This window comes from Meleagris gallopavo, chromosome 1 (assembly GCF_905368555.1).
Source record: "Meleagris gallopavo chromosome 1, MGAL_WU_HG_1.1, whole genome shotgun sequence".
In the NCBI taxonomy this organism is placed as follows: domain Eukaryota; kingdom Metazoa; phylum Chordata; class Aves; order Galliformes; family Phasianidae; genus Meleagris; species Meleagris gallopavo.
The window spans coordinates 60838190-60856599 of NC_139404.1; the positions used below are offsets into that span (position 1 = coordinate 60838190).

The 18410-nt window shown below is 39.8% G+C and overlaps 1 protein-coding gene across 40 annotated transcripts in view; it reads left to right on the forward strand.

The window, feature by feature from the left end:
• Positions 1-18410, forward strand: part of CACNA1C (calcium voltage-gated channel subunit alpha1 C) — a 473299-nt gene that overhangs the window by 375990 nt on the left and 78899 nt on the right. For 29 of the 40 annotated variants that reach the window (XM_085230299.1, XM_085230338.1, XM_085230100.1 and 26 more), the window contains 7 exons: positions 516-636; positions 748-817; positions 7124-7256; positions 8845-8974; positions 12572-12631; positions 16434-16540; positions 18030-18117. In XM_085230299.1, coding sequence (XP_085086425.1) covers positions 516-636; positions 748-817; positions 7124-7256; positions 8845-8974; positions 12572-12631; positions 16434-16540; positions 18030-18117 — 709 coding nt within the window. Of the gene's footprint in view, positions 1-515; positions 637-747; positions 818-7123; positions 7257-8844; positions 8975-12571; positions 12632-12767; positions 12828-16433; positions 16541-18029; positions 18118-18410 lie in introns of all 40 variants that reach the window. The other 11 variants (XM_085230185.1, XM_085230181.1, XM_085230275.1 and 8 more) reach the window with 2 other exon arrangements.

Genomic DNA, 18410 nt, shown 5'->3' on the forward strand with positions numbered 1-18410 from the left:
GCAGCCATGGGGAAGTCTTTCCTAACCAGTTACTTCAGTTTGCTTCTGGGCTACTTGGAGGGGATCCTTTGTGCAGATCTTTCTGCTGTGTCCTACACACCATTCAGGAGAGTCTCTTTGGCTCTGAAAGTGCAGTGAGCAGCAAAACTTTGTAGGCAACTTAGTGGAAGTCCACAAGACAGGGTTTGAAAACATTTCATGCCATTGTTATTGAGTTAACAAAGAAGATATCTAGTCACATGCCTAGAATGTGTGTGTACACAAAAACACAGTCACCTACTTCTCCATGTGCACTCTCATACATATATATAAACATATGCCATTGAGAAAGCTATGAAGTAAAAGGATACTATATGGAATTAGAGCAGAAGAGGACGAGGTGGAGCCACTGAAATATAAGCTGGACTCAGAATGGATGTGACAGTCGGCTGATCATTCTCTTGGTGTGTGCTGTACTACATGAAACAGCTTTTCACCTTTGTAACTGTTTTCTTTTTATCTTGTCAAATTGTTAGGACTGCTAGTCCTGAAAAGAAACAGGAGATAGAGAAAACAGCTGTGGAGGAGGAGACAAAGGAGGAGAAAATTGAGCTGAAATCAATCACTGCTGATGGAGAATCTCCACCTGCTACCAAGGTCTGCTGCTAGCACAACAGTCTATGCAGAGATAATGTGGACAGCTTGAGTTTTGAAGGAAATGAAAACCCTCTGCTTTGTCTGAGTCTTTTTTTCTTCTGTTTTTGTTAGATCAACATGGATGACTATCAGCCAAATGAAAATGAAGAAAAGAGCCCATATCCCACAACAGAAGCACCAGGTATCTCTCTATTTTCTCTTGTTCCTGATCTAAAAAAAAAGTTCCAATTGCTAGTGCACATAGAGCCAAATTATGATAGCAAGCAAGCTGATCTTGTAATGTCTTCATGATGGGAGAAGGAGATGCAATTAAATTTGTAGAATCACAGAAGGGCTTGGGTTGAAAGGAACGTTAAAGGCTGTCCAGTTCTAAACCCCCTGCCACAGAGCAGGACACATTCCACTAGATCATGTTTCCCAAAGCCACATCCAACCTGGCCTTGAACACTTCCAGAGATCATACATCCACAACTTCTCTGGACAGCCTGTCCCAGTGCCTCACTATCTCCAGAGTGAAGAATTTATTTGTTAAATCTAATTTAATCTACTCCCTTTCAGTTTAAAACCATTGCCTCTTGTTTTTCCCCTCACCCTCCTCATCCTTTAGGCCCTCTTTAAAAAGTCAGAAGGCTTTTTACAAGGTCTCCCCAGAACCTTCTCTTCTCCAGGCTGAACAAGCCCAGCTCCCTCAACCTTTGTTCATCAGAGAGGTACACCAGTCCTTTGAGCATCCTCTTGGCTTCCTCTGTACCTGCATCAACACCTCTATGTCTTTCTTGTTCTGGGAGCACAAAGCTTAGATTCAGTATGCCAGATGGGGTCTCAGAAGAGCAGAGCAGAGGGAATCCCCTTCCTCACCTTGCTAGCGACACTTTACTTGCCCATGTTTCCTTTGCAGTTCCTGTAGTGGTTAGTAGTACTTGATATGATTCTCTGTAAAGCACACATTACATGATTAGATATATATTTTCAGTCCATTTTTTCAGTATTCTATGTCAGGGAAGAACCACAACAGATACTTATGAAAATGCTGAATGCCTTTTAGAAATTTTTTAATCAAAAAAGTCAGTGCAACTTTATTAATATGATTCTAAAAGTGTAAACTCAGCCTAGAATTGATCATTTGGACCTGATGAACTTCATCCTCAAATTCTTTATATGAAATTGGATGAAGCAATCTCGGAACACAGAGCAGTTTTACTTTGAGAATTCCTGAAGGCTAGGTCACTAAAATGGTAGGTAGGGGTGGAGCAGAGGTCAGTTCAACTTCCATTCTTGGAAAAGTGTTGAAACAAATAACTAAACAAATACAACACTGCAAGATAAGGAGAAGATTAACAGGAATATGGATTTGCTGAGAACAAATCACGTTAAGCCACTTTTATTTTCTTCTAAAAGAGGCTGACAAGACAGGGGAGAAGAAGTAGATATATGCTTTGACTTTGCTAATGTTCTGAATGTCTCAAAATATTCTCATAAGCCAGCTAGAAAAAAAAAATGGTCTAGATGATTGGGAGATAAATTGGTCAGACTCTATACGTGGAGAGTAGCAATAACCCAAATGAGGTTCTACAACCCAAAGACCTGTCCTGAGTTCAGTTCAGTTCAATGTTAATGACCTGAGTGATGGAAAAGGAAATATGCTTATTACATTTGCACACGACATGAAGCTAGGAGGGACAGAAAGCATACTGAAGGGCAGCATTAGAATTCAAAGAGCTCTTGAGGAACTGGATAAATGGTCTAAATAAAATTGAAAGTGCCAGGCTCTACATAGGGAGGAATAAACAACTCACAAATAAAGGATCTTAGGTGACAGTGGTTAGGTAACAGTCCTTGAGAAAAGAATTTGAATCTTGTAATCACAAGCTCAGCAGAAGCCAGTACCATTTTGCCACCAATCATAAAGCAAACAAGTAGTTACAAAGAGTGAAAACATGACCCTTTAGTTCATTTACAGGTTTCTTCTAACAGACCAGTGAAAGCTAACCAGAGTAAAACAACTCTTTTAGTCTTTTAGCAATTGAGGTCTCAGTTGAGATACAATCTCGTTTTGGGTGTACTACTTAAGAGAAGTGGAGCTGAATTGGAGAGAATCTAGAAGGGCAAAATGAAAGCAATGCAAGGAGAAATTGCAAGGAGAACTGAGACTGAAAGAGCTGTGGTTGTTTGAGCTTGGGAAGAGAGGGGAAATGGTTTCAAATGCATAAAAGGTTGTTACAGGTAGAAGGTAAATAATCTCAATCTGTTATGGTTAAGGGAATTAACAGGTTCACAAAAGGGGAAGATTTTCTAGTAGCGAGGCTCTAAATGATTGTGAAGGTTGTGGAAACCTAGCATCACCAAATATGGCTAAGAACAAGTTAGAGAAATATCTGCTAGAAAAGACTTAGATATAATAATTAGTTGATCCTAGCTTGGCAGACATTTGGCCATGTGTGATCTTTTCTTGTTCTGCCCTTCTTCATTTCTATGATTATATAACAGACTGTAATTGGTGATAAATTACATTCTTTTCTATTCTATGATTCCTAAAAAATGTCTCTTAATAGGTTGATATGATAGGATAAAAAAAGACAGAATAGTTCACTTTAAATAGTTGAATGAGAGTTTCAGGCAATCAGAAAGGAAAACTGTTCATTGCATTTGATTTTCAGAACAAAAAAATCTGTGAGTTTGCTGTACTCATATTCATCCATATTTGTAGCCTATTAATTGGGAGTAGGCTGTGTTTCCAACACCATAAAATACAGTTCACTTTTGATATTTTTTAGGGCAGATCACTCAAAGTTATATTTTTTGAAGTAAAAATGCAAATACCTGTAAAACAAATTTAAGCCTACTGATAATAGAATTATATTTCAATTACCTTCCATAGAAAATTTAGAAATAGGCTAGCAAATGGAATGTTTGACAAAAAACAAATCTATAATTTGTTATGGATTTTCTATCTGTAGACATGTGTAGGATTAGAGGTCAGGAAATAAAACAAAAGCACTTTTAAACTCCTGCTTTGGGATGCCAATCCTTGGACTGGCATGCAGATGTTAGGTTGTCTTCTGTCTTTCAGTACAAAGCTCAGAAGCACCAGTACCCTTCTTGGAGCAGAACTGGTATTTCACATCTGTCTCATGTAGGCAGGTCTGGGGAACAAAACTCCAAGGAACTCACCAGCGTTAGCAAGCAAGAATTTCCCAATCCCCAAGTGTATCACTGTCCCTTCATCAGCTCCCTTCTGATCATCAGATCAGCTCAAAATCTTTCTGGTGATTGCTTTGCTACAGAAGGTTCATGCATCCCTCCTGGGAAAACATCTTTCACACCAACTCAGTTTTTCCTTTATTATTTGAATCTACCCCACTCCATTTCCTATTAGTTTCTGTTGCCTCAACTAGAGTTTTCTCAATAACCTCTTCTGAATGTTTTTGCTGCACAGTATTGCTCTTAGTCCCCAGAATACACTGTGTATTTGCAGCTCATCAGTTTACCTAGCCACTTAGTTGGAGGGAGAGACTATTTCTTCCAGAGATTTGTGTACACTAGAGGGATTATTATGCTGACATGTTTATTATAGGAAGACAGGGAGCAAGTCCTGCGGTCTGGTACAGAAACAGACAAAGAATTCAGAACATCAGATGAGAGTCAGATGAAGGCTTGAGGTGATTTATGGAAGCTTGAAGCAAAGCAGTGTCCTTACACGACGGCTCTGGTCTTCGTATAGAGTAAAGAAAAAAAGCCTCTCCATTGAATCTGTCACTGATGCTGCACTGTAGCCTGTGTGTGTCCTTCACAACCAAAGCATGCAACTGCTCTCATGAATTGTAACTCAAGATGACAGTCCAAGTTTTGAGTTTTCTTGAATTTCAGAAGAGTTCTAAACTAGATCTCATCTTGGTAACTCTGAGTCTTGCTTCTTCATGATTTCATGGCAGGCTTGAATGGAAAAGTCACTTTTTAAACAGCGGCATATCTTAGTTATAGAAAATAGTCAAAGAACAAGTGTGGGATTGCAGCTGACATGCTTCCCAGCCAGCTTGTGAATACTGTGTTGACCTTTGTATGAATTGTATTCATACAATGTATGAATGCTGACACCTGTGCAATATATTGTTTCTTTATACTGGTAGTTAGCTTACACAGCAACCTGAGTTGATGCTGTAATAATGTTATACTTTTTGTATTTGAATCCCAGTTTTTCCTTTTTTAAGTGCCCTAGACCCTACTTTAAATGAAAAACATTTCAAACATTATTCTTTCTCCATAAGTGAGGAACTCAATGTGTTTTCCAGTCTGCAGCTATGTGGTTGCCAAAGTCATTAATATATTACTTGCTTTATGGCAGACACAAGAGAAAGAGGAGAGAAACAGTCTATCTTATAATCTTCATGGGGCTAGTCCTTCTGCTAAGAGTCCATTTTCCAGAGGCATCCTCCTATGCCTATTAGGAAAAACGTAAAATAAAATAAAAATTAAACACTTCAAGTAAAGCTTGCTTCAAGAAAAAGAAAAAAAAAAAAAAAGATCTAATATTGATGGCACAGATCTAGGGCTCAGAATAATAGCCTTTCAAGTGAGAGCTCTCAAACATCCTACATGATTATGGGCATTGGTATTCCAGACTGTTAAAGAAGAAAGAATTTGCTTACCCCACTCCTTGTCAATCCACTTTGACATCTGTAGATAAAAGGTGCAAGTGTAAAGTATTGTAATATTACATAAATATGAATATTAGCACAATTTTTTCAAGTACTATCCGCAAAAGTACTTCAAAAGGAATAAAACCTGTAGAATGGGTATTGTTAAGAGTGTTACAACATAAAATTGAGCTGTTAAAAAATAGACCAGATTAAAAAGTGCAGACTGTGTACCAGATCAAACATATCCAAAAATCTATCAAGAGAACTTGAGCCAAATTCTTGCTACTAGAAATGTAAAGAAAGAATCCTATTTGCATGCAATAAAAGCATGCATTGAAAAGGCCACTTTTCTCCCATCTCTGACATCTAGGTCAGGATCTGTACTGATTCACCTGTTCTTCTTAATATGTCCATTACCAGATGAAGTGCCATACCTGGCCCTGAAGGAACAGGATTTTCCTAGAATTTATCTCACTTTATGGAGTTAGGATAAACTCTTTAACTACAGTTTCCTCTTTTGCATTGACTGGAAGATAAATCAGTTATCAGGATCCTTTCTTGAAATATTTCTTCCTGTCTTGCTAATTAGGTGAGAAGACTGTGAACTTTAAATTAGCAAAATCCCATTGTGTCATTTACAAAAAAGCTTCTGATTTCAGCATGTAGAAGAAATCCTCAAAGGTGGAAGGCTCTCTTTCACATACCACTTAGTTCCCATCTCTGCAGTTTCTTCCTTGAGTGCTCTCACTGGTCTGTACAGAGCCTGGAGTTCTGCTCCATAAGCATTAGGTTCAAGAGGTTCAGATTTGTCACCTGCCCTTTTATTCTTCTCCCACTGAATATTGAAAGAAGGTAGTTTTAAGGATTTCTGATAGGTGTATGTTAAAGTACCTGTACTCCATGTTTGCTTTATGGCATACATGCATCCATCAAAACACAAGCCTGGATGCAGCAATGGCTCCATGGAGCTTGCAAAGAGGATTACAAAAAATGCAGATAAACTGGAGGAATAGTCTGAAGACAATAAGGTGCAGTTCAGTAAGGATGAGGTCAAAGTGCTACTCATGGGAATCATCAGCAGCATAAATGCAAAACGGAGTGAAGGGTGGAGCAACCATTATATTGTAAAGAGACAATGGTTCACAGAAACCAAAAACTGGTGGCAAATTAACACAAGGCTGTGATGAAAATAAGTGCCCATGAAAAGCATTTAAACAGCAAAAGGGCATTATAAGATATAAAAAATAATTAAGTCTCCTTTGCACCACTAGCACCTCAACAGCAAGTTAATTCTGCTGAAAATCCAAAGGAAAGTAGTGAGAATGATCTAAAGAACACAGCATCTCAGGAAAGACTGTTGTTTTTATCTAAGAAAAAGAAAGCCTGGCAGAAACAAGTATGTAAAAGCCTTCTGCAAGAGGAAGGGAATTCTCTCTTTTCTGTACCCATGGACAAAATGAAAATAACTAATGGATTTAGACCATTGGATTTTATTAGACCAATGGATTTTAGAGCAAGAAAGCCTAAAGATAGTCACTAGGGGGAAGTATTTTGCAGAAAGGACAGTGAAGCATCTGAAGAGGCTGTTGTAAGGATATTGTGGACTTACCAGCATTGATGGTTCTACAGACAGTCTTGATCAATCTCTGCCAGGATAGGCCCAAGGCAGTGCTTGGTGCCTCAGAGAAGGGAAATGGACAATAATCCTCAGGCTTTCATCATCCTATTTTTATGCTTCTAAGTTAGTAACTCTTATTTCAATAGGAACAAATGTCCCACCACTCCATGAGGGGTTGTATTTTGCATAAAATAAACCATTTTGTGTGAAATAATAAAAGTATTTATTGCAGCAGAAGAAGATGAGGAAGAACCTGAGATGCCTGTCGGCCCTCGGCCTCGCCCAATGTCTGAGCTGCACCTCAAGGAAAAGGCTGTGCCCATGCCTGATGCCAGCGCTTTTTTCATCTTCAGTCCTAACAACAGGTATTTAAGATGCTGCTCAGCTGTAACAAGAAGAGATTTCTGGCATGAAATCTCCATGTAAGCACAAATGTAGAAAGCCCTCTAACGATATGCAGTGGGAGTACAGAGCACCTGCAAGTCTTATTGAAGACACAAATGATAAAAGCTTTGGAAATAAGGGATTCAGAGGGAAGCCAGTAATTGGAACTCCCCAACAAATTCAGGTTCAGATTGTAAGCAAGCCATCATGCAATCAGTTAAACATGAGGTAGGAGCTTCTTGTCCTAATAGCTGCTCAAAATTCACTCCCAGTAGGGAGTTTTTGCATTTCTGAGTATTCCCACTCACCAAGAATGAGCTTGCAAGGAAAGAAACAAAGAGGGCAACAATCCATAGCTCTGAGGGGAGCCTGAGAATTATTCTTCACCCTCTTCCCCCAGTCTCCTTCAGGCAACCTAGCTTCACATTACTCCAGTTCTCTTTCCAATGCCAGTGTGTGAGACCAGTACCATGAGTGGAGGGCTGAAATATGGCATGAGAATATATCTTTCTAAGGGTGCAGGAAAGAGCTCACTGATCAAGTGGTCTGTTCAGTGCCATGTATCCCAACATCTCCTTTGGAGACTTTGCCACCAAACACAGCCTCAGAGCAAGGCAGGACTGTAAAGGCCCAAAAGAATTCAGAGCTTGTCTTCCCACAGCAGGGCTTGTGCCACTTCTCCTTGGTATGTGCAACAGAGAGAGACTGATGAGGATTGGGACTCATGGACTCTAATGTCGGCTTTGCCACCCACCCCCACTGTTGCTTGTTGAAAAAGTAAATTAACCTCTGCAATCATCTGTAAAATTGCTATAATAGGGGCTTGGCAGCTCAACAGCCGAAAGTAGAGCTAAATAGATTAATGAAGTGGCTCTAGAATTATGCATAGGACTGTTATGAGATTTAACTCCTCAGATCCTGATATAATTGTGTGAAAGGTGCTCTAATAGCATCAAGTAAGCCTTCTACTCTTCGATGGGAGACTGCTACTGCTTACAGGCCATTTTCTCACTAAGAACACCAGCACTTCATATTAGGCTGAGCTTTAGTAGATGCCCTGTATGGCACGATAACCTCCCAGAAACCCTTTGCAAATGACTGCCTGGGCTATAGCCATTTTGCCAGATTTGTGCCCTGCTAACAGGTAGATTTCTCATGCCTCCTACCCTGTGACCATCTAGCCCCATCTCAAAATGATATTGTTCATCCCCAAAACCATTTCTCCCGTTTACTCCCTATATAAATGGGGGACATTTCTATGAATGGAAAGGATGTAATTTTGGGTTGGCAGGCTGTAGACCATATTAAAATGAAGAACCAAGCCTGATTCCTGCAGGCAGCAAGTTACCCCTGTGTGCATCACTGCATTGCATGGGGAGCTGAGGCTGCTGAACACTCAGCAGGGCAAAGCACAACTGCCTGGGATGCTATTCTCTGCCAGGGTAGAGTGAAGCTGCTATGCAGAGTGATCCCTCAGAGCCAGTCTTGACAGATAAGAGGAGAGGGGAATGTTTCCCAGATCTTTCTGTTCTCTGAGAGATAAAGTTGTGCCTCTCCTTTCTCTTTCAGGTTTCGTGTCCACTGCCATCGAATCGTTAACGATAACATTTTCACCAACCTGATCCTATTTTTCATCTTGCTCAGCAGCATCTCCTTGGCAGCTGAGGACCCCGTCCGGCACCTCTCCTTTAGGAACCAAGTATGCTTATCACACTCCTTCTCTTGCTGTGTATTAAAAGTGTAGCACAAGCAGCTCATGAGGTGTAGTCAAGAAACACAGAAAAGACTGCATCAGAGGTGTTGGTAGTGGTTCTCTACTCTGGTTTATGCCTTTTGTACACCGTGTGTGAACATACAGGGAAAATGAATCAGAGCTGAATTTGGCCTTGAGTTAATTTTGGAAGTGTCTGTAGGAAAAGGAATGATGGACAGCTAAAGCAAAATTATTCCTCACTGGAGTTAAAGACTTTAAAAATGGGCTGGAGAAAATTAAGGTCCAGAGAATTCTGTGCTGGGAGATGTGCAAGTTCCCTTTAAAATATTTGTTCTTCCAACACATTATTTTTTTGAACTAAAAAGTGCAGGGGCTGATTTTGTCTTTGTTAACATTAGTGTAAATCAGAAGTACAATTCTTGAGTTTGACGCCATCACTCTGGGGGAAATTGGTGTCTTTCAGGTTAGAATCAGGCTGTTTCAGTGCAAGCTGCAAAGCCATCACTGAATTTGAGATAATCCTCAGAAAATATGCCATGCTCCTCTCCTGGCCAAGCTAGGGGAAGAAGAGAAAGGCATTCAGCACAGAGATATATTCTCAGTTTCCTTCTTGGCCAATCTTATTAGCCTTTTGAAATGCCCAGCGCTTAGCCTTGCCAGTGGTAGTTTCCATTAATCTGGGATCACTACTGAAATGAGAAGTGTCAGCAGCCATATGTGAGACTTCTGATCTCTACTGTCTGCAATGGCAATTTGGTGCCTTTATTCTGGAAGAGCTTGCTAGACATAAACAATGTTTTTTTTTTTCTTTTTTTAATAATAAAACCTTATTTTAATGCTCAGTGTTCTACTTCCTAGAACTATCCTGGCCTGAGCACACATTTAAATGCATAGATGCATGCAGAGAAGGTGTTAATGAAAGTTTATTCCTGAATTTATCTCAGAGTTGCTTTGCATTTCCTCCTGAAGGAGGGTACAAAATAACAGCCCAACATGTGATAGTAACGATCTGCTTCTACATGGCTCAGTGTGCCCACCATGGAGGACTAGAAGTACATCAGTACATATCAGAGCTGCAGAATGGTATCAACTGGCATATTGGATTCTGACAGAAGCAGATGCAGAATCCATAGCAGAGATTTAAATAAGAAAAAAGTAGTAAATAAAAGAAGTTTTAGTGCAAAATGTTATGTTGTGTATTTGAACTCATTGATGTTGCATGAAATTCTGTGTTTAATTTTTGCAGGTACGGGTGTTTAAAATGTGTCATGCCAGGGGACACTGACAAGATGTTTGGGTTGCAAAAGTGGTCTGCCTTTACAGTTTGGCAATAGAACAGTAAGATTGTGCCTGTGAGGGAAATAAAGCAAGCTGAAAGCAAACAACCTACCCTGCCCTCACTATGGGGCAACATAAGCAGGCATTCACTGTGACTCTTGCAGACCAGTGCTCTTGTTGACACAAAATGTCCCAGAGCTGGAAGGAATAGAGCAGCTCCTCCAGCAAGGGCTAACCAAGAGGCCTGGGTACTGCATCTCCCCTGGGGTGAACTAGTGGCTGCATCCCTCCTGTGTCACACAGGGCTCAGGCAGCAAGTCTGTGCAAGTGTCTCTCCAGCCTGGTCAAACACTCTTCAAATCCCAAGCAAGACCTAAAATGTTAAGTTACAATAGTCTCTCTGTTTTTTTGTTGTTGTTGTTGTTGTTTTTTGTTTTTGTTTTTGTTTTTAATATATTCTGGATTAAATATATATTTAGGGAAGAATAGGTGTTCCTGCTGGTAAATAGTACCAGTTACACAGATGAGATTTTTCATCTGTATGGAATATCTTCACGAGCTGCAGCTCTGGGTGCAGGTTCACCAACATGTCCTAGCTGCTTTGCAGTGTTCTAGTGATGTAAAGCAGCTGCAGGCCCAGCGTAATCATCCACTTTAATCAAGTTTATGGCCGCTTTATGTTGGTGGAGTCATGCAAACTAGCCTTAGAGTACCCATGAATCTGGCACATTGATTGTAAAATTATTCCACTGATATAATAACCAAATGTCAGGACCTATAAGGCAGCAACGTGAGGGGACATTTCCAGCTGCAATATGTGGAAATTAATATAGAATGCAACTGATGTCCATCCATCCTTGAAATGGCCCTTTTTTAATTCTCTAAATTGCAAAAAATTATGAAGCCTAAGCCAGAACTGAAGAGGTCAGAACAACTTCTACATTAGTCTTGGGGTCAAAAATGCTATAGAGACCTGAAGGTTTCTAGGTTACAAACCAACAATAGGTTATACATGTCCCTATTTGACCTTCATTGTCTGCAAATCAGTCTAGATTAGGATCATGCTTTAACAGTATGATCTAAACTAGCCCTCTAGTTTGCAGTAGTTGCTTCATTGCCCAGGATGTACCAAGCTGTAAGAATTTATCCACCGGGTTAGATCAAGATCACCTAGATAGAATTAAGACCTGTAAGAAGGGAGAGGATAGTTTACTTCAGTATGTTTGTTAGTATTTTGGCAGTAGAGGCTTCAGTTTGAAAAATAACCACGTTTCTACTGCTTCCATATATTGGCCTTCATGTTTAGAACTTGATTAAGCTAAAACAATGGTTATCCATAGGCACAAAACTTGTAATTTTACATTTTCCAGCGTATGTAACACCAAAATGGTTTGGGATATTGGGATTCATTGGAAGAGAAGAGAGTTCAGTTCTGGTCCCACTAGTCCGTAAAGGAGTTCCCATTTACCTTTGTGAGATGTAGATCAATGGGTAGTGAAAGACATCTCCATCCTTGATGCTGTTACTCTGCAAATCATTTAACCCTTCCAGACTTGCTGCTGCCTTCTGTGACACTCGAGGGCCCCTTCTTGTGGTTTGCTATGCATGCCACTGCTATGCCCACCACTGGATCTAAACTGATGGGAATGATGGGTGTTTTAGCTTGCCTGTTTTACAGAACGTCAATGGAATGATAGAAGATACAAGTTGGGCACATTTGATGCATGGCTAAATTATCGTCACAGTGATTCAGTTCAACTGGCAAAGCATTTCTAATTCACCCTAACCCAGGGCAGAGGAAAAAGAAAAAAGAGAGTTGTGCATCAATTTGCAGTCTGGATGCTTTTTTTCGCCTTTTTGAGAAACACAAAACAAGCCTGAATTCAAGTTAGGAATCTCAAGTTTTCCACTGAGAGACCAGAAGTCCTCAGGTCTCAGTTTGGAAATCTACTTAATAAAAGCCCTTACATTGTCTGCTCTTTATCACAATCAATGAATAAATAACTAAATAACCAATAAAGAAAGAAAATCCTGCAATAAAAACAACCAAAAGCTTGTTTTCCCTCCAGAGCCCTCCTGGGATCGTAACTTAGGAAATATTTCATGTAACGTGCTGCTGCTTGTCCTATGTGTCAGGACCTTCACTGCACTCTACAGGACGTCGTCACAAAACCATTTCCCATATAGTCCTCCTTTTTCCCTTGTTAAGAGACTTGTGTATTTGCTTTTGAACTCTGATTTCCCATTCCAGTGGCCAGTCACTGATCTACCTTCCCCACTCCTATTCCCTTTTGTTTTTTTCAGGTTCTCTTTTATTTTGATATAGTTTTTACTGTCATTTTCACCATTGAAATTGCTCTGAAGGTAAAGTGCCCATCTTCTCTACCATTACCTGTTCACAAGCTTACTAGTTTTCTGCCACTATCTGTTGCTAACACACACGCCTGTTTGTTCCTGGGTCACGCTCAGTACAACTAACCCAATTGTGCTTATTTTTCAGATCCTAGGCAATGCAGACTATGTCTTCACTAGTATCTTTACATTAGAAATTATTCTTAAGGTAACCAATCTGAGCAATAAATTCATTTTCTACTTCTATTTCCTCTCTCTCCCTTTCTTTCTTTTTTTCTTTTCTTTCTCTCTTCCTTCCTTTCTTTCTTTTCTTTCTTTCTTTCCTTCTTTCTTTCTTTCTTTCTTTCTTTCTTTCTTTCTTTCTTTCTTTCTTTCTTTCTTTCTTTCTTTCTCTTTTGCCTTCTCTTGCTCTCTGTTGCTCTCATTTTTTTTTTTTCTTTAACTCCTTTAACTCTCAGCACAAAAGATTGCTTATCTTTTGGTCTTATGCTTTTGCTAGTTGCTTAAAAATCTTATGTTAACTTGTAAAATAAGGCCTATATTAACACAGTGCTTTTTAGGGGAAATGCAATGACAGGATGACAAGTAGGAGAAGACCAAGAAAAAGGCCATCACCTCAGAAAATGCTCTCACTGCCCTAGCCAGTTTTTCCAAAACAGAATTTATTTGCTGTACAAAGAACCCTGAGCTCATATTCCTCTTATTCATCCTACAACTCAAAGAGAAAGTCTCAGTTCTGCGCAGGTCATGAGGTTTGGCCAGAGAGCAGCCAATGACTTCTGTGTAAGGTCACAGGGTGCAAATATAGGAGCCAGGCATTGATTCTACCAGTGAACACAGTGCATAAGCTAATTTTTTCAGGTATGGAGAGAGAACCAAGAATACAAATCACTGAAACACAAAGGACTGTGGCTGCAAATATAAACTGCTGCAGTGCCTCTTCAAACTGGCTTCGTATTTCCCAGGAAATGTGTCCTCTACCAAAGGAAATTTGTAGCAGAATGTTTTAGCTCAGAAGAGAATAAAAATAGGCTGCCTTGTTCTTAACTCTAATTGTCCCAGATTTGTAGGCTAGTAATTTAAATAACAATAATTGAGCAAAGTTCTGGCTTTCTAAATGCTAGGTTTGCTTGGCAGCTTTTTTTTTTTTCTCAGCAAGCTGGTGCTAAGTGCTGGCAGGCAGCAACCTCGAGTTGCTCAGATCTTGCAGCTGAAGACCCTAATAACAGTATCTAATCTGGAGGCTGACAAGTAGGGTGGCCTGTGCATATTTTTGAAGAGAGCCATGCTTTTGATATGACTTTAAATCACCAAAACTGTAATATTCTCCAAAGAGGTGTACATATTATGCTGTTGTGGCATGTGCATCTGTGCTTGCACAATAAATGTGAATGTGCACACTCCGAAAGGCTTGTCAAAAAAGGAAAACATCTCAACAGCAACACTTAAAAATTATAGTTCAGTGCTTGGCTTTCTGCATCAGGGCACCATCCCACTTGTTTGAAATTACAGCAGCAATTCTGCGACCACTGAAGCAAATGGTAACACTCCTAATGACTTCAGAGAAAGCATAAAATACCTTAATTCATTGGCACATTGCTCTGTTTTCATCAGAGAAGTGTACTGCATAGTACCCATTTTCGAGCCTCCTCGATGTCCTCCTGTTAATATGAGAAGATTTAGCTCAGCATCTCAGGACTTCCTCCAGGTCTAACTGGGAGAGAGATGCAAGTACTACCAACATTTAAGAAATTCTTCTGTCCTTATCCTGTAGTTTCTGCCTCACAATTTCCGTGGTTTCTCAGGGCCAGTTTCTCTGCTGCCTTGTATTAAGCAAAATCTTTTACACAACAGAAAAGCTGGAGTAAATAATAAGCAAAAGAGTAAATGACTATGTGATTATCAAGGCGGTGAAGAAACAAGCTTTATCTGACCTCATGTTGATGGTAGTATCTGCAAGACTCACATTGCCATGATGGAGTCTGATGAATGTTAGCAAGGTGAACAACTTTGCAGTATTTTGAAGTTAGTTATTGTTTGGCTTTACATGGCATCCTGAGCTTTGTTCAGTGCCCCAAGTGGGAGGCAGGCATAGTTTGAGTGTCTCTTCAGTAAAAAAAAAAATTTCTCCACAAGTTTGAGAGAACCACAGTTTGTATACAACATAAATTCAGCAGAGCTTCCCCCTCCTGATTTCAATGGTGTCTCCTTTCTTTGAAGATTGCCATACAAAATCTAACCAGTAAAGGGCACCTTTACCTCCTTTGTTATGGCAAGAATCCCTCCCCCTTTCCCAATCAAATATGTCTTTATAAGTATAAACTCTAAGCCAAGCCGAGAGTTTATACTTCCTCCCCTCTCAGTTCTGTCTGATTGATTGATAGCTGGTTCCCTGATGTCGTGAATGTTTGGTGAAAAAAATAATCTGATATACCATGTGCCCTTCCACTCTCCTCTGACTGCATTTGTCACAGGTAGGCATGTCTGGAAACCGATAGAGGCTGTGCTATCCTGAGCTATCAACAGGAGCTAGAAAAACCCAGGTTGAATTTTTAGTTCATACTTCTCAACTGGAACAGTCCAATCTTTGGGGAACAGTCTCATGGTGTCTGTTTCAGGTTACCATAGACTCTAACTTAGATGAGAATCAGAGGACTAAATTTAGAAGCCCATGTTCCTAGCCCAGGTAATGATATTAGCAGTTGTGGGAATGGGGTATCTTCAAAGGAATTATTTTACATCACTCACCGAATCTAAGGTAGGTGGTAATATAAACCCTCACTCTCTTTCACCATGTCAGACTCATCTAGTCACATTCTAAAACTGAGCTCATTCTAAAATTTAAAGTCAAAGCCTTTACTTTTGTGAGCTCAGAAGTGTTTAGATCTGACACTGTGACTGAGACCCATTTCTATTTATAACATTAACATTTCTGTCACTTAATCCAGTTCTGGAGCTGAGACATCTTCCTTGGCACCAGCAAGTGTTCAATACCCCTTTGTACGCAGAAAGGGTAGAGAGCCCAGGTAAAATAATTAAAATCTTTCCCTTCCTTAACTGAATGATGCTCATAATGACTTCCTCCATGAGCAAACTTCTCTATGTCAAGGAACATTACCTTGAGTTTTATTAGGAAAACCAAGGAGAAAATGCAACTTCTTGTAAAATAAAAAATGAAAGAAACTAGGTAGTGGTAGGAAAAAGGATGTAGGATTGAACTGAACAGAAGGAGCAAACTGAAGAGAACAGGCATTCCACCTAATGCTTTGCTTCAGCTCTAAAGCAATTAAATCCCTTAGGAATTCTATTTTTTTTTTTTTTCCACAGAAAGAAGAGAGCTCAACTGCCCACTGCAGCTGTGCATTAAAAAGCATCACAAAAGAGCCCTATCTATTTCATGCTTTTTATTCAGTTCAGCCAAAGATGCCTTTAGATAATACTTAGCATAATACTCACACGTGCCCTCTGTCTCTGAAGAAAAAGGGAAACTCATATAAATGCAAGAAGTAGTTTTTGCAAACAATTATTTTACTGCTTTACTGACTAAATTTTATGGACTCTATGCACTCAAAGTGCATATTTTCCTCACTAAACCTAGTACTGGCTTTCCCTAGTTAGGTCTTTCATAGTTATCTTACTGTCATATTCACTCTCTCTTCTTTCCATGGGGACTTAAATTCTCCTTTGGGGCCTGTGGGTAGATAGTCTGCTATGTTAGAAATGCCACTCCTACCCAAATATATACTCTAAGCTCAACCAGATGAACAGATGCTAATGGCAAAGTGTGTTTGTGTCTTCATGTGCCTTCCTGCAGATGACCGCATACGGGGCTTTCCTCCATAAGGGCTCCTTCTGCAGAAACTATTTCAACATCTTAGACCTGCTGGTGGTCAGCGTTTCTCTCATCTCTTTTGGAATCCAGTGAGTGAGCTGTTTTCAACTGGTTGTTTTTTAGGGACAGCAGGGCAGGGTTGGGAAATGGTACCTCAATCTCATCGTTTCATCTGGGTAAGATTGTTCTCATGAGCCTCAAGACACTTGATTCAAGAGGCATAAAAAGTCATTCTCAGGAGGGGTTCTAATGGCTGGGAAATGCTGTACCAATAATCTGGATAGAGGATCTTCTTGAAAGATCAAATGAGAACAAGAAATTTGGTCCATTGGGAATTATAACACTCATCTTTGTTCCAAGATGTATGAGTCACTTTGTCAGATCAGGGCACTTAAGTGACTTACTGTTCCATCTCAGTATTTCTTTATAGAATAGGGTGATAGTGTTTTGCTACTTCCTACTGTGAGTCTTGATCAGTGAAAGACCATGAAGTGATTTAAGAGCTGTGCAAGAATGTATGGAGTACTGGTGGCAGTGGCAGTTGAATCCACTTCTGTGAATACACTTTTTATTGTGATCTGCTAATTTTCTTAATAATTTACAGATTCACTTGAATATGTGGAACTATTTGTGTTGGATTGAAAGTTTCCTAAGTAATAGCACGCTTAATAAAAAATCAGGTCCTTGTTGTTCTCATCACAGGTTAGCAGCTCATGTATGATATGTTTAAGAGCTCAATAAGTCAAGCAGAAAGATTTTTCAGGACCATTGGGCTTTCAGTAGAAGTCTTAATAATAGATCAGAGGACATTTTGACATCCTGTTTCATTACTGCAGCTCTAACTAGACTTTTCATGTGTTTGCAAAAAAAAAAAAAAACTGTTCTCAAAATCAGCAGAAGGACCTGACATCCTCCAGCATGGAGAAGATTTTCAGTCAGGATTTTAGTCAAGGGTTAAGAGCTCTGTAGTTGTAGTAGGTAGTTGTGTTCAGCACTTAAAATTAAGCATATAGGTCATCCTTTTCAGTGAGAGTTTCCACATCCATAAAGTTACATATACATTTAATTACTTTGCAGAATAAGTGGCCAAACACACTGCAGGATCACACCTTACCTGGACAGTGTACTTTAATGCCCAAGTTGTCTGGGCTGTCCATTCTTCTATGAATATTTCAGCAGAATGCTTATTTAAGGCTTACCTGAAAATGTCTTGTGATGCCTACATCTTGGCACAGTTTCCATTAGATAGCTACAGACTATTTTGCAATTTTCTCTGCTTATTGAAAAATCCCTGTCCATATTCCATTCCTTTCATTAACGCAGTATAGTTGGTGAAAGCCAGGAGAATGTATACTAAGGCTACCCAGATCAGGAAGCAAGACCTATGAAGGTGACACAAGAATGATTTTCTTACCCCTGAGGTGCCACAGCAAGTAGCAAATAATTAATTGTAGTTGTCCTAACCTGTCTAAGGCTACGTAGGATTTCAGACAAGAAAGAGTGGGTGAGATCTATCTGTCCTTGCAGCACACTCACTATATTTTTGTCTCTCTGAAACTTCCCAATACTTTCTTCCAGATCCAGTGCCATCAATGTGGTGAAGATTTTGCGTGTTCTGCGAGTGCTTAGACCACTGAGGGCCATCAACAGAGCCAAAGGACTAAAGGTTAGGAGAATCCCAATGCCTTCTGCAAATTACCAATTCATGTTATTTCTGGCTACGAGGACTTTTGTGACATTTCAAATAGTGTTTAAGCATCACCACTAATGTTAAATTATGTCATTTTCTATAGGGTTGCAGATGGGCTCACAAGCCTTGATCTATTAGTTAAATTTCTTCATGTGGGCTGGTGACTGCCCAACTATGTAAGGTTGTGCTACCAGACATTTCAGAGAGCTGAGCTCTGGTATTTTCCTGACTCTTTCCACCTGCTTTGAAGAGTACGGTGATAAAAGTTA